The following is a 12,902-nucleotide window of genomic DNA, read 5'->3' as shown; positions in this document are numbered from 1 at the left end:
TATTATTAAATCCGCAGTCTATTTTTCCTCAGGTAATTGAATGAATATCACCAATGCAATGTTCATTCATAATCATGGGTGAATGTTTCTATATGGCTATATCATTCGATAATTATCCAAATCCAGCCAGATCCAAGAAATTCTTCGTCAATCCTGTCAAATGATAGAACCCTAGAGCCCCAGTCTCTGTATCTCGCGAAGAAAAACCACTTGCTGCCCTGTGAAAAAAAACGAGCGTCCGAGTAACGGAAAACGGAAGACCATCAGAATAATAAGTCAGTGTATAGAGGTCGCATCGGGAGGTCAGCTAATTTGTTTAACAGCGTAACGGTCAAGGTTGAAAGCGCCCCACAAGTGCGACTTCGTCCCGGAACCTTTGGTAACCGTCGCTTTTACGTCGTGGATAGAACTCATTATGTATTGTGTGACGCGATTCCCGCGTATAAATTATGTAACGGGGCATGTAACACCCGGCAGATTTTTATATACAGCGTGGAACATTTGTTTTCGAGCACGTTGAAAGATAAACCGTTCGTAGAGTAGTTTTTTTATTCGTCTCGTTCATCTTTGGAATTTCACTAAAAATCACGCGGTGATTGATAGTTATTTTTTTATTGATAGTAGGTTTTTTCTCACCAGAAACACCTCTCGATACAAAGAGCTTTGATTAGCAATTTCTCGTATACACGCTTGAACGGAATTTTTTTCAACTCTACCAATCTGTGAAGATCGCCTGGTCATTGGTCGTTAATCAGAAATTTCTTTGATTAGCAATTTCTCAGTGTACACTTGAATCTTTTTTCTTCTGGTCTTTTTTTCTCAGTTTTTACTAGTCACGTCAGCGTGAAGAATTACGCGACGCTAATCAACGCATCACCAGTCTTTATACCGACGAGAAAACAAACGGAACGCGCGTTTCAACGTCATCCACTCATTGGAGGCTTAATACATGTTAACATTTTCAAGAATCCGCTTAACCGGAATCCATCTGTCTTTGTTAACATTGAATTTTACAATCGCGGAAGTTCACGATCGAAGAAGTAGTTTAGAATTGAAGTAAATTCCAATATCATAAAATTCTGATATCTCAAGGGAGTATTCTAATGTGATGTGGGTGTTTTTTTTAACTTTGTTAAGGGAATTTTTTGCAAAGAGACTATTATACTTTTTGCAGTCGAATTGACAAGGTTTATTTGTACGTATCTCAAAGACGTTTTTCTCAAAATTTTTCGGAACAAAAGAAGTTATAATTAGTGGCACTGCATACTCTCAAACATAGTCGCTTTTAAGGAAGCTCGTCTCACGGTATCCATGATTCCGGCCATTCTACTTGTTTGAAATAAAAAAAAGAAAAAACGTGAATGTTCCTTAATTAGTATGAATTTGGCTATAGCAGATACAAAAGAACAAAAGAAAAAAGTCGGTTTTTAAAAAATTAAAAAAGTAGCGATACTTTGAAATTCGATTATCGATGTTTGCATGTTTTTGTTAAACCTCGGAGGTCTAAAAAATATTTAAAAATAAAAATTTTTGGTTGATTCTGATAGGGGTTGTAGTCACACACGGACTAAATGCGTACTTAAAATTTTGAGTCAATTGGTCAAGCAGATTTTCATCAAGATATCACGGACACCAACATATAGTTTCCAGGAAAATGTCTTTAAAGTTTAGTCAAACAACCATAACTTCGTTAATTTTAAGAGTGCAAGTGTAAAGTTACAGAGATTTATTTTTCAAACTATGTCCTTTAAAAATATGCAAAAAAGAAAAGAAATCGATTTTTTTTCGAAAGTTCACACCTGAGAATACCACCTTAAATAAAAGAAGAAAAAAAAAAAGAAAAAAGAAAAGAGGGATTCCATTGATGTCTCGCGAGGTGCATTGCACTAGTCGCGTAATCCACAAGTCATCAAGTTGTAACACCCGCGGTTACGTAACACCGCGTTTAACAATAACAACGGCGATAATGGGTTTCGCCAGTGGTGGCTGCTTGCGTCGAAAAGGAAAATCGATTAATCACTTTTGTCGTGGAAAGACGATTCCAGTGGATTAGTGCTCGACGTTAGATAGGTAGGAAACTGGCGTCAACCGGAATCTCGATAACTGACGTCAAGGATAGGTTGATTAGCTGTTGACGTTAGGAGATAGAAATTTCTCGTGGCTTGACGCGCGATCTATAGTAGAATAGTCTGCTGGTTTATGTTAATTCTAAACGTCAAACAATTTATTAAATATCATGCGAATATTTAATGAACAAATAAAGGATAAATTCTACGTTCTATTTCACTGACTTTACCCTTTATTCTATGTGCTTTCTATTTGTTTAATTGAAATTAAATATTTGAACGAACGCAATATTAACTTAATGTCGTGTGAATTACATAATGGATGAATCCTATCTTTAATAAAGGATAAATTCTACGTTCTATTTCACTGACTTTACCCTTTATTATCACGTTTTAAAATTAAATTAATTCGATGTGCTTTCTATTTGTTTAATTGAAATTAAATATTTGAACAAACGCAATATTAACTTGATGTCGTGTAAATTATACAATGGATGAATCCTATCTTTAATAAAGGATAAATTCTACGTTCTATTTCACTGACTTTGCCCTTTATTGTCACGTTTTAAAATTAAATTATTTCGATGTGCTTTCTATTTGTTTAATTGAAATTAAATATTTGAACGAACGCAATATTAATTTAATGACGTGTAAATTACATAATGGATGAATCCTATCTTTAATAAAGGATAAATTCTACGTTCTATTTCACTGACTTTGCACTTTATTATCACGTTTTAAAATTAAATTAATTCGATGTGCTTTCTATTTGTTTAATTGAAATTAAATATTTGAACAAACGCAATATTAACTTGATGTCGTGTAAATTATACAATGGATGAATCCTATCTTTAATAAAGGATAAATTCTACGTTCTATTTCACTGACTTTGCACTTTATTGTTACGTTTTAAAATTAAATTATTTCGATGTGCTCTCTATTTAATTGAAATTAAATATTTGAACGAACGCAATATATTAACTTAATGTCGTGCAAATTACATAATGGATGACTCCTATCTTTCATCGTTGTTGTTATTGCGTTTTAGAGCTAAATCGATTCGAGCGCTTTTTATTTCTTTAATTAAAATTAAATCAGAGAATGTAACTCTGCAACACGCTCAGTGCGTTCAACGAAAATTTAAAAAATTCTTTTCCATGCTCAATCGTATTTTCAATGATATTTAGTCATCGTTATTAAATGCTGGAGAATATAATGAGAAATAACTTCAAAAATAACTAAGTGTTAATTGAATTTTTCTGAAAAATTTTTATTGGAATGTAGATTTTTTTTTTCTTAGTGAAACATGAAATCTTAATTGGTAGCATAATTAAATAACAATAAATAGGCTAGCATCATATACATATCGTATGCCAAAGTCGTCAACTAAAAATAGACATGCGCTACGTTTCGATGACTTGATTGATCGATCACCTTGGCTTTTCTGTCACACAAAAATACTTAACGACGGTATGTTAATGCAGCTATGTTAATGTCGTGAGGTTTTTTTCTGCCAACCTAAACAACGCGAGAAAGCGTTTTCAAGAACCGTCAACTTGTGGAAAAGTGCGATCAAAGCTATAGTCAATTCCAATCTAGAAATGACCGGGGTAGAAAAATGTAGGCGTTAACAACTATTATATTTGTTCTCTTTCGCTATGCTCGCGTAGTTTCGCATATGGCACTTTCTACTATGAATATTTAACGCACCAGAGAACTAGTTCATTCACATTGTAGAAGACTCTCGATGATTTTCTCAGCATGGTAAACCATGGTAGGAAAATCGCGGGAAAATAAACGTGAAAATGCAAGAACGTAGTCGATTGTCCATCATCTGGAAGATAACGATTCATTCACTTCAATTCTATTTCATTCGATCTTCATTCTCTGCCAGCGACAACGAATTTAGATAAATTAATAATAAATCAAATATAAAATATAATATATATAAAATATATAATAATCAAATATAAAAGTCTTCCTCAAAATTTTTTTTTTGCCATTGATGAATATCTTCGTTCATTTCTTCGTTTCGCTTGTTATTCTCAATTATGAAACGAATTATTTTGTAGCACGACCGAAGAATCTCTTTCATTTGTGTGTCGTATTATCTAACAATATTTACTAATAATTGGACAAATATCATTTATTAGTATGTACATTTTATGACAATAACGCAACACATTACATTAGACATTAAGATAATCGTAAAATAAAAGTTTGGGTAAATTTTGAATTCAAATTTCGAAAGGAACCTTAATTTATAAAAAGAAAAAACTGTATCTCATAGATATCGACATGCCAGAGGTTGAAAACAATTTATACTGTTAAATTATATCGTTTCTCATGTTGTGTTCGATGGCCTGATATTATTATTTACATAAATGTCATTTAATGTCGCGTGACATTATTGGGGAATGTAGCAGTTCTCTTAACTAGTTTTATTTTCCACCAGTACCAGGGTTATCAAGCCAAATAGACCGGATATCGGGCGGAAAGTAAAAGTGAGAACAACAGTCGGAAGGACTATTCCGCCATCATCATCGAGTTCAAGGCATCGGGACTCGACGAGCATTCCAACTTCCACCAGTCAGTCTAGTGTGTCTTCCTCTTACAAGTCTGCTAACACGTCAAGATCCCGGATTCGAACGGAGAAGAAAATCCCCGATATTATGCGCAGACCGCTAAAGTGAGTTCACTGGAATCTTTTAAGTTTTAGTTTAATCTCGGGGAACATTTATCTGAAAAAAGCAAAGACAGCCGGACAAGTAAAATTATTTGAAGAACGTGGACAAACGTGCGCGCTCTCTTACGAATAATCTTGTAGTTTGTAACGTGAAATTTATAGTCTTCGTTTCATAATTATGATAAACTACGGCCATTGAATAATCGAAACGTTAAAAATGAAAAGTTACGCGAGCCTCTTCTGAGGGTGATTGTGCTTTTTAAGATATGCCACGGGGAATTATGAGAGAATCGTCGTGGTAAAACATGACGGTGTATAAATTTCACGGGCGAATTTTATATTGAGCTGATTTTAATTTCGTTTTGCCAGCCATTAGTGATAAGATTTACGTCGGAGAAAGTTGCGTCAATTTATAGCGACAATTCACAGATTAGTATTGCATTATTCAGAGCGGAAAAGTGACTTTAAGGAAGAAGTTACGTTTAGCAGTTTACTTTTGATAATAATTATCTTCTTAAATACTAATAACAACACCTAAAAGAAAGTAAAGTAAAGTGTCGTTCAGATCGCACAGCTTATTTCAATTCGATTTATTAATTAACGAATTTATTTTTGAATTTATCAGTTAACGAGAAAATAATCATTGATTTATGAAGTTGCTTGAATTCGAATAATGGTTGAATTGAAATAAAAGTCTAAATAATAGTTTTAATTTTTTGTAAATAATTGTAATAAATATCTCGTGTCTTTTTTGCAGGGAGAGATTCATCCACCTCCTTGCTTTGAGACCATACAAGAAACCAGAATTGTACGATCGTTTAATTAGAGGTAAGAGAAATGCGAATTTAACGCTGGAATTACAAGCAATTGAAATACAAAACTTGTGTCAATGAAACGAAAGTGCAAGAAATAGAGTGAGGTCTGTAGTGGAATTTCTATGTTTTATAAAATTAGACAACGTTTTTAATTCTTTAACTCTGGCGTTTGTAAATATTCCTGGAACGTTTGGAGCAGATCATTCAATCGTTATTTTATTTTTTCAGAGGGTGTAAGGGAACGAGAACGCAACATCATGACGATGACTCTGAAGCAGGTTGCTTACATTAGGGATAACACCTATCATCTGCAGAGACACATCTGGAACGATGTGCAAGAAGACTGGCCTTATTATACCGAGCAAGAAAAGGCTTTGTTGAAAAGAAGAAAACCCCAAAATCTCACACCCCCTGGCTCTAGCGACGGTGGATCCAGCGGTACGATCTATTTTCCTGGATTATTTCTGACCTTCGCTTTACTGAATATTCATCGCGGCAGAACAATCTGAAAGTCTGATTACGTTTCGTGAAAGATTATGCTTCTTTGAAAACAATTGCCAATTGATACTTTTTAGTAACTTCTTGAAAGAATTAAGGGTAATGAATAAGTAATATTCTTAACCTGACGATAAAGAATATATGAAACGTTTCGTTTCTTCTCATTCAAAATCACTATTGGTTACCGACGATATTAATAATCTAACAGTTTAAAAAATATCAAAATGTCGCACTTGGGAGGGTCTAAAAATGATCACACACGCCGATATGTTGATAATAATCCAAATAAAATACAAAATAACATCTTGAACGTGTACTAATAATATATCTGTAAATATAAATATATATTATATATAATGTAATAATATAGTATAATATAATACAATAATATATCTGTAAATATAAATATGTATTATATATAATATAATATAATAATAATATAGTATATATTATAACACAATGCAATAATATATCTAAATATAAATTATATATATATATTATATATATTATATATAATATAATAATAATAATATAGTATAATATAATATAATACAATAATATATATGTAAATATAAATATGTATTATATATAATATAATAATAATAATACAGTATAATATAATACATCTGCAAATATAAATATATATTATACATAAATATAATAAATATATCTGTATTACAGGCAGTGGACAATCACCGAATTCTACTCACCCAGGTTCACCGCCAGCGATCACAGCACCGCCTCCTTTATTGTTGAACGACAAGCGACCGGGATACTATCAGGGTAACGACGGTCTACCAACCAAGAAACCACGGATATCCCATTACAAGAAGTCGGAAACGAATTCCGGATCGTCGAACCTTGGGGATAATGGAAGGACGGCTGGTAGTGGTGGTGGTAGTGGTGGTGGTGGTATTAACAGTGGTGGTAGCGGTGGTGGTAGTGCGATTTCCGGTGGAGCCGGCTGCAGTAGTGCTAATATCATCAGCAGCAGCAGCGGTGGTGTGATCGACAGTTGGGATCAGAGGCAGCATGCTCAGCGTGATCGTCGTGGCGATTGCCGGCCCGAAAGAACAGCGAACAGTGATGTGCTACGCAGCTATGGAAAACCGTGCCTGACGCCGACCAGTGACAGTGAGGAGCCGACCAGCCAGCTCGTCGTCGGTCATCGGGACGGGATCACCGGGATGTCCAGCAGCAACGCTAGCCATAGTTCTCATGGTGTAACCCATAGTATTTCTTCGAGCGGCAATCGTCATCATTATATCGGCAAGGCACCGATGCCGAGTGCCGACGGTGCAGCCAGTAGTGCGGCTGTGGATTGCGTGGCGGCGCGTCCGATGCCTAGTGTCATGAGTGACGGTAGTGGTGCAAGTAATTATAATAGTTCGAATAGAATACTCGCCGACAGGAGAGATCGAGGCGAGAGGTACGATAGGAGTCGCGTTGGCGACAGGGATCACGATTCGAGGAGGAACGAGACATCTGGCAACCAGTACAACAACATGACTGCGCCTGGTTATACGGCAACGGATGAAAATACCGTCAGCACGTCATCATGCGGTCTCGATCTGCCGGACAGCCCTAAATCGTCCGAGTATCCAGACTACCTCACGTGAGTATTCTTCAAATTAATAAGACGCTAACAGGTAATGCTTTAAAAGGAATGCGAAAAAAATTCATTCACTGAGCTAGTAGAGGACTCTCCGTGACAATTCTGACAGTTGTTTCAATGTTATTTATTACTTCTCTCTCTCTCTGGAAAACTGAAGAGTTCTGGACTGAGAGGGGTGTTAGGCCAGAGATGTCCCCACGTTGTTCAACTTATACATTGTAGATTTGGGAGACAGGAGATGAGGAAGATGATAGAAGGAGGAATCATAATAGGGAAAGAAAGGGACTATGGAACTTGGTTTATGCGGATGACGTAGTCCTAATTGTGTCAGGCGAGAACGGGCTAAAAGAAACGATGAAAAAGTTTGCGAAAATCTGTAGAAAGGAAGGGAATGAAACTTAGTGCGGGAAAATCGAAGGTGTTTAAAAAAAGGGGGAAAGAGAATGGAGGATAGAAGAAGAAACAGTCGAGGAAGTGCAGGAATTAAAGTACTTAAGAAATAAGCCGAAAGATGATAGACATAATAGTACGCAAAGAAAGGGAGGAAAGAGTGGAAAGAATAAAGAATTCTAATTACAACAGAGACTACAGCGAACTAGTTACAGAAAATTTGCCAGAAAGAAGAAGGAAAGACGTATGATAGCTAGATTTAGGTGCGGGAATGAGTGGACAGGGAGGACAGCATTGGGAGGAGGAGGAGGAAAGGATGTGCACGTATGGAGAGACGGAGGAAAACATAATGCATGTACTCGTGGAATGCGCATACACCATTCTCTTGCTGATAGGAGAATTTCTAGACGAAAATGGAAGAGGAGTGGAAACCATGAGGAGAATCTTGGAGGAGAGTACAAAGAGCAATGAAGAATATTTTAACACAAAGAAAACCAAAGAATAGCCAAAGAAAGAAAGTAGCGATTCAAATAGACAAGCCAAAATCTAACACTGAGTTTAGAATTTATGGTTTATTGTTTATAGCTCATAGCTTAATGTGTTGTTTTAGGTTAAGGAAATTTACGACTGATAGTTAGTTACATTTAAGATGATTTAAGGTAGTCCAAGTATCAACCAGAAGCCATCGTTAAGCCGCAAGGCAGCAGTATTATGTATAATAAATAAAATAATAAATACTTCTCTCTCTGAAAATATACGTGTTAATACGAGAATTTTCATCAAGCTGTATATTAACGTACTCGTATTTGAATTGCTTGCAGTTACTACACGACAATAAGCAGTGCAGAACAGAGAAGACGTTACAAGGCAGAATTCAACGCGGACTACGAAGAATATCGGAGGTTACATGCTCAAGTGGCAAAGGTATCTAAACGGTTTACGCAGCTGCAGGATCGTTTGAAGCGCGAACAAGCCTGTGGAAATTGGAACGAATACGAGGTATTATATATTATATATTATTATTCAGAAGTATTATTATAATAAAAAAAGATCGATGATTTTATTTGTTCTTGTTCCGTGTTTTGCAGGCAATCAGGCAGCTAATTCTTTACGAGTATAACGAGACTAAACGCGATCCTAAACATAGGGAAACGAAACATCGATTTCATTATCTGCACGAAAAGCTTAGCCATATTAAACGGTTGGTACTGGAATATGACACGCAGAATATTGGTGGTATGACGACTAATAACGCTGATAGTAGCAACGAAATCAACGACGTGAACAGTTTGCACTACTGACACAAACTGAAAAGGCCGTCTCTTGTTCTCTACTTTTTCTCGGTTATCGATACGCTGCTGTCTTCGTTGTCGAAGAGTTTGCATTTTCTCGGCATGTTCCAAGGCTGATAAGAAAAAAAAAAAAAAAAAGAAAGCGGCCCACATGGTTCCTGGGTTCTATCTCGCCGAAAACAAAGTCAAGTACTCTCTAAGCCGGGATTGCAAGAATACGTAGAAATTTTCGTTCAGAGAACCTTGAACGCCGTTATTAAAACGAAAAAGAAAAAAAAAAAAGAAAACAGAAAAGAAACAAAAAGAAACAAAAAGAAATTTGCGAAAGTCGAGGATTTCTCTTCCGTGAATCATTTGTGTGCGCGACTCAACGACGACCTCTTCGACTTACGCCTGTTGTGTGATCGCGAGCGATCAACGCTTGCGTGCTACTTCAAACCAATGGTAACCAGATTGACAATGGGGCTTTTTAAAGACAATCGGTAATGATTCAAAGGAGAAGAATGAAGAAAAAAGGAGAAGAAATCCAATCCACTCCAAAAAAAGAGGGAGAGAGAGAGAGAGAAAGAGAAAGAGAAGTCCAATCCACTCCAAAAAAGAGGGAGAGAGAGAGAGAGAAAGAGAAAGAGAGAGAGAAAGCAATGAAAAAAGGGCATTCGCGGAGAACCAGGTATAAACACGTGAACTAAAAGAAGTACGCTGAAACTACTACTAAGAGACATTTCTTGAGAAGAAAGGACTTTTTTGTCCTCCGACAGGAAGAAATAATAGGGGGAAAAAAAAGCGAAGGGAGAAGAAAATTGAGAAAGCGGTAATTAACTTCGTGTACGTTAATTAGTATGCAGAATTAATTGCCTTCTCAATTCTCTTTTTTCTTGTACGCACGTCCAAGTGTGTCGTCCACAGTTTAAGAATACATTAGATTAAAAGAAAAAAGAAAAAAAAAAAAGAATCCACAATGCGAATGTGAGAAAAGGGTCCAAAAGATAGTAAAAAGGGCTTGTCACGTGCCACGTCCGAAGGAGACCATATTTCTTTTTTCCGCTGGAAGAAAGAAAGAAAGAGAGACTAGCACAGACTGTCCACGAGCTGCCGGGAATCGTATATAAGATCTGCTGCTTGCCATTTTCTTTCTTTCTTTCTCTTCTGTTCTCCTTTTTCCCTTCATTTCTTAGTATCTTTTTTTCTTTTTTGTTTTTCTTTTTTGTCTTGCAACTTTGTTCTTGCTTGTCTTAAAAGAAAAAAAGAACAAAGCAAATCTTTAATTCTTTTTCCGCCAAAAGAGAGAGAGAGAGAGAGAGACCATTTATACTTTGCAAATCCAGGACAGTTCTTTGTTACTTCTTCGTTCTCTTCATTTTTTTTTTTTTTTTCCTTTTTCCTTCACCATACCTTTAGTAAAACAAAAAAAATGATACAATCATTGGGAATCGACCAATCGCAACAATTAAAATAAAAAAAAAAAATAAAGAGAAACAAACGTGGATATAATGAAACAAAAAAAGGAAGGACAAGGATACGTTAAGCAGTCTTTCTTTAGAATTATCTAAAGTGATAAGTAACAAAGCGAATCAGGCGATCGCGTGCAGCGAATTGTAGTGGCCGTACTTTTATGCGTCAGATATCCGCGAAAGAGGCAGAATTGAGATTTAGGTGAAACGAAAGTGAAACGAGAAATAAAATGGACCCTGTCGCTACCAAATCGCGTGATCGCTCGCAATGATTCTGGTTGTGTATATCGTTACGCTAGGGTAAATCCGTTTTATATACAATTTCGAAGCTATATCAGTCATTATCGACGCCGGATGGAAAGAAAACCGTTTGACATACAGCGAAATAAAAATACGAAAAGAAGAAGAAAAAAAAAACGAACGAAAAGTTAAAAACCTGGAAATGAGATGAGAAGAAGATAAAGTACGAGAAAATGGAAATGTTAGAAAGAACATAGGATTTCATATAGTGATTATTTGATTGTCGTCGGCGATGAAAATATGATATACAATGTGATGTACGCGCATACTGTATAACACATTGTAATAATCATAATTATTATTATTACTATTATTATTATCATTATCATCATCATCATCATTATCAATTATTATTAATATTAAATATGCTATTGCTAATATTATTGTTCAGATAGTTAGCCAGATAGGTGAAGCTCGAAATCTTCGTTAGTGAACGAAACGAAGGAAACGATATTATAGATGTATCGAGCCAATATTTTCCATTGAATGTATAATGAAAGTTTACAATGTTAATGTTTCCGATGTCCTCTTGTCTACTTATTACGATCTATTCATTTTCGAACGCGTATGCACGTTGGAATGGTATCTTAAACTGCAATTTTCAATTCCCAAACGTATAGCTCTTATATATTTTTTTCGTCTCCGTTCTACTTCTTCTTTTTTCTTTTCTTTTCTTTTTTCGTTTTATTAGATAAATACAGTCGCCTTTTATATTTATACGAGAGTGTCTTTCTATTTCGCGTACGGTTTTGTTTCACATTCGATAAGTATTCGCAGCTAGCTGCGCGAGTGTTTTGTGATAGAAAATGGAGGAGCTGAGAGACATGATAAGGAGAAAGGAGCTCGTATTAAGTAAGACTCGTATTTAATTGCGCACATATAATACCGTCGAAACTAGGGAGATAATTATCAGATATTGTAGGACTTTTACACTCTTTATAAGACATACACTTGAACTTTCTTCTTTTTCTTCTTTTTTAACGTGATTGATTACTTGAAAATAAGAAAAAGGAACACGTTGATTCTTAGACGTTTCATATTGAAAGTTATTGATTTTCAAGTCACTTTTACAAGATAATTTTGTTCTTACATTATCGCATTGTCAATGTGTTAAAGTTAATCTAATTTAATTTCATCTAGTTTGTGCATTTTGTTTCAACATAATACGAATCGTTTATTTTTTCCTTAGTATATTCTTGTTTAAATTTAAACGTAACCTGAGCATATTATTAGTACTAAGATTGATCAGAGTACCGAAACGTCCAGTTGTTAACGATTTCTTTTTTTCCCTTTCTTTTTTTTTTTTTTATTTTTCTAACATATATTTGCGTTTCCGTAGTTAAAGTTCGTTTTAATTGGAAAGAGAAGTTTGTTGTATTTTTATTGAAAACATTATCGTGCATCGTTTAGTTGCGCCTCTTTGTTTTGTTTCTTTCTATTCGAGTCCCACGTGTTACTTACGACGAGAAATATCAGTCGACGTTTCTAGTTCGCTAATAGTTTTTAAAGCGGCAGCGAATGTTGCATAAATTTTGTGATCAGCGTTTCACATGTAACTACATAGTAACTTAACTCGGTTGTCGCATTTTTAAAAAAGACATACATGCGACGTAGTCTTTTGGAACATTGTAAAATAATTGATTACATTTGAGTTTGCATACAACGAGTATCGAGATTTTATGATGTGCTTTGTGCCCCGATTGATTAGTAATGTAAAAACTGTTTCTGTTAAAAATTGTTCCCCGTCTTGGAAGATTTTCGAGCGAAGAGAAGACAAAAAATTTTTTTA

At 35.3% G+C, this 12,902-nt stretch overlaps 1 protein-coding gene across 2 annotated transcripts in view; it reads left to right on the top strand.

The window, feature by feature from the left end:
* Positions 1–9,631, top strand: part of LOC122535569 (RNA polymerase II elongation factor Ell) — a 187,878-nt gene extending 178,247 nt beyond the window's left edge. For both annotated transcript variants that reach the window (XM_043667230.1, XM_043667231.1), the window contains exons 5-10: positions 4,522–4,755; positions 5,510–5,580; positions 5,796–6,005; positions 6,747–7,680; positions 8,892–9,069; positions 9,159–9,631. In XM_043667230.1, the coding sequence (XP_043523165.1) occupies positions 4,522–4,755; positions 5,510–5,580; positions 5,796–6,005; positions 6,747–7,680; positions 8,892–9,069; positions 9,159–9,371 (1,840 nt within the window). In that variant the 3' untranslated portion in view covers positions 9,372–9,631. The remainder of the gene's footprint in view (positions 1–4,521; positions 4,756–5,509; positions 5,581–5,795; positions 6,006–6,746; positions 7,681–8,891; positions 9,070–9,158) is intronic.
* Positions 9,632–12,902: the final 3,271 nt, after the last annotated feature.

Source organism: Frieseomelitta varia, unplaced genomic scaffold (genome assembly GCF_011392965.1).
Source record: "Frieseomelitta varia isolate USP_RPSP 00005682 unplaced genomic scaffold, Fvar_1.2 scaffold_738, whole genome shotgun sequence".
Taxonomy (NCBI): Eukaryota; Metazoa; Arthropoda; class Insecta; order Hymenoptera; family Apidae; genus Frieseomelitta; species Frieseomelitta varia.
The sequence above is the reverse complement of the archived record's forward strand: the minus strand, read 5'-3'. Positions and strand labels throughout refer to the sequence as shown.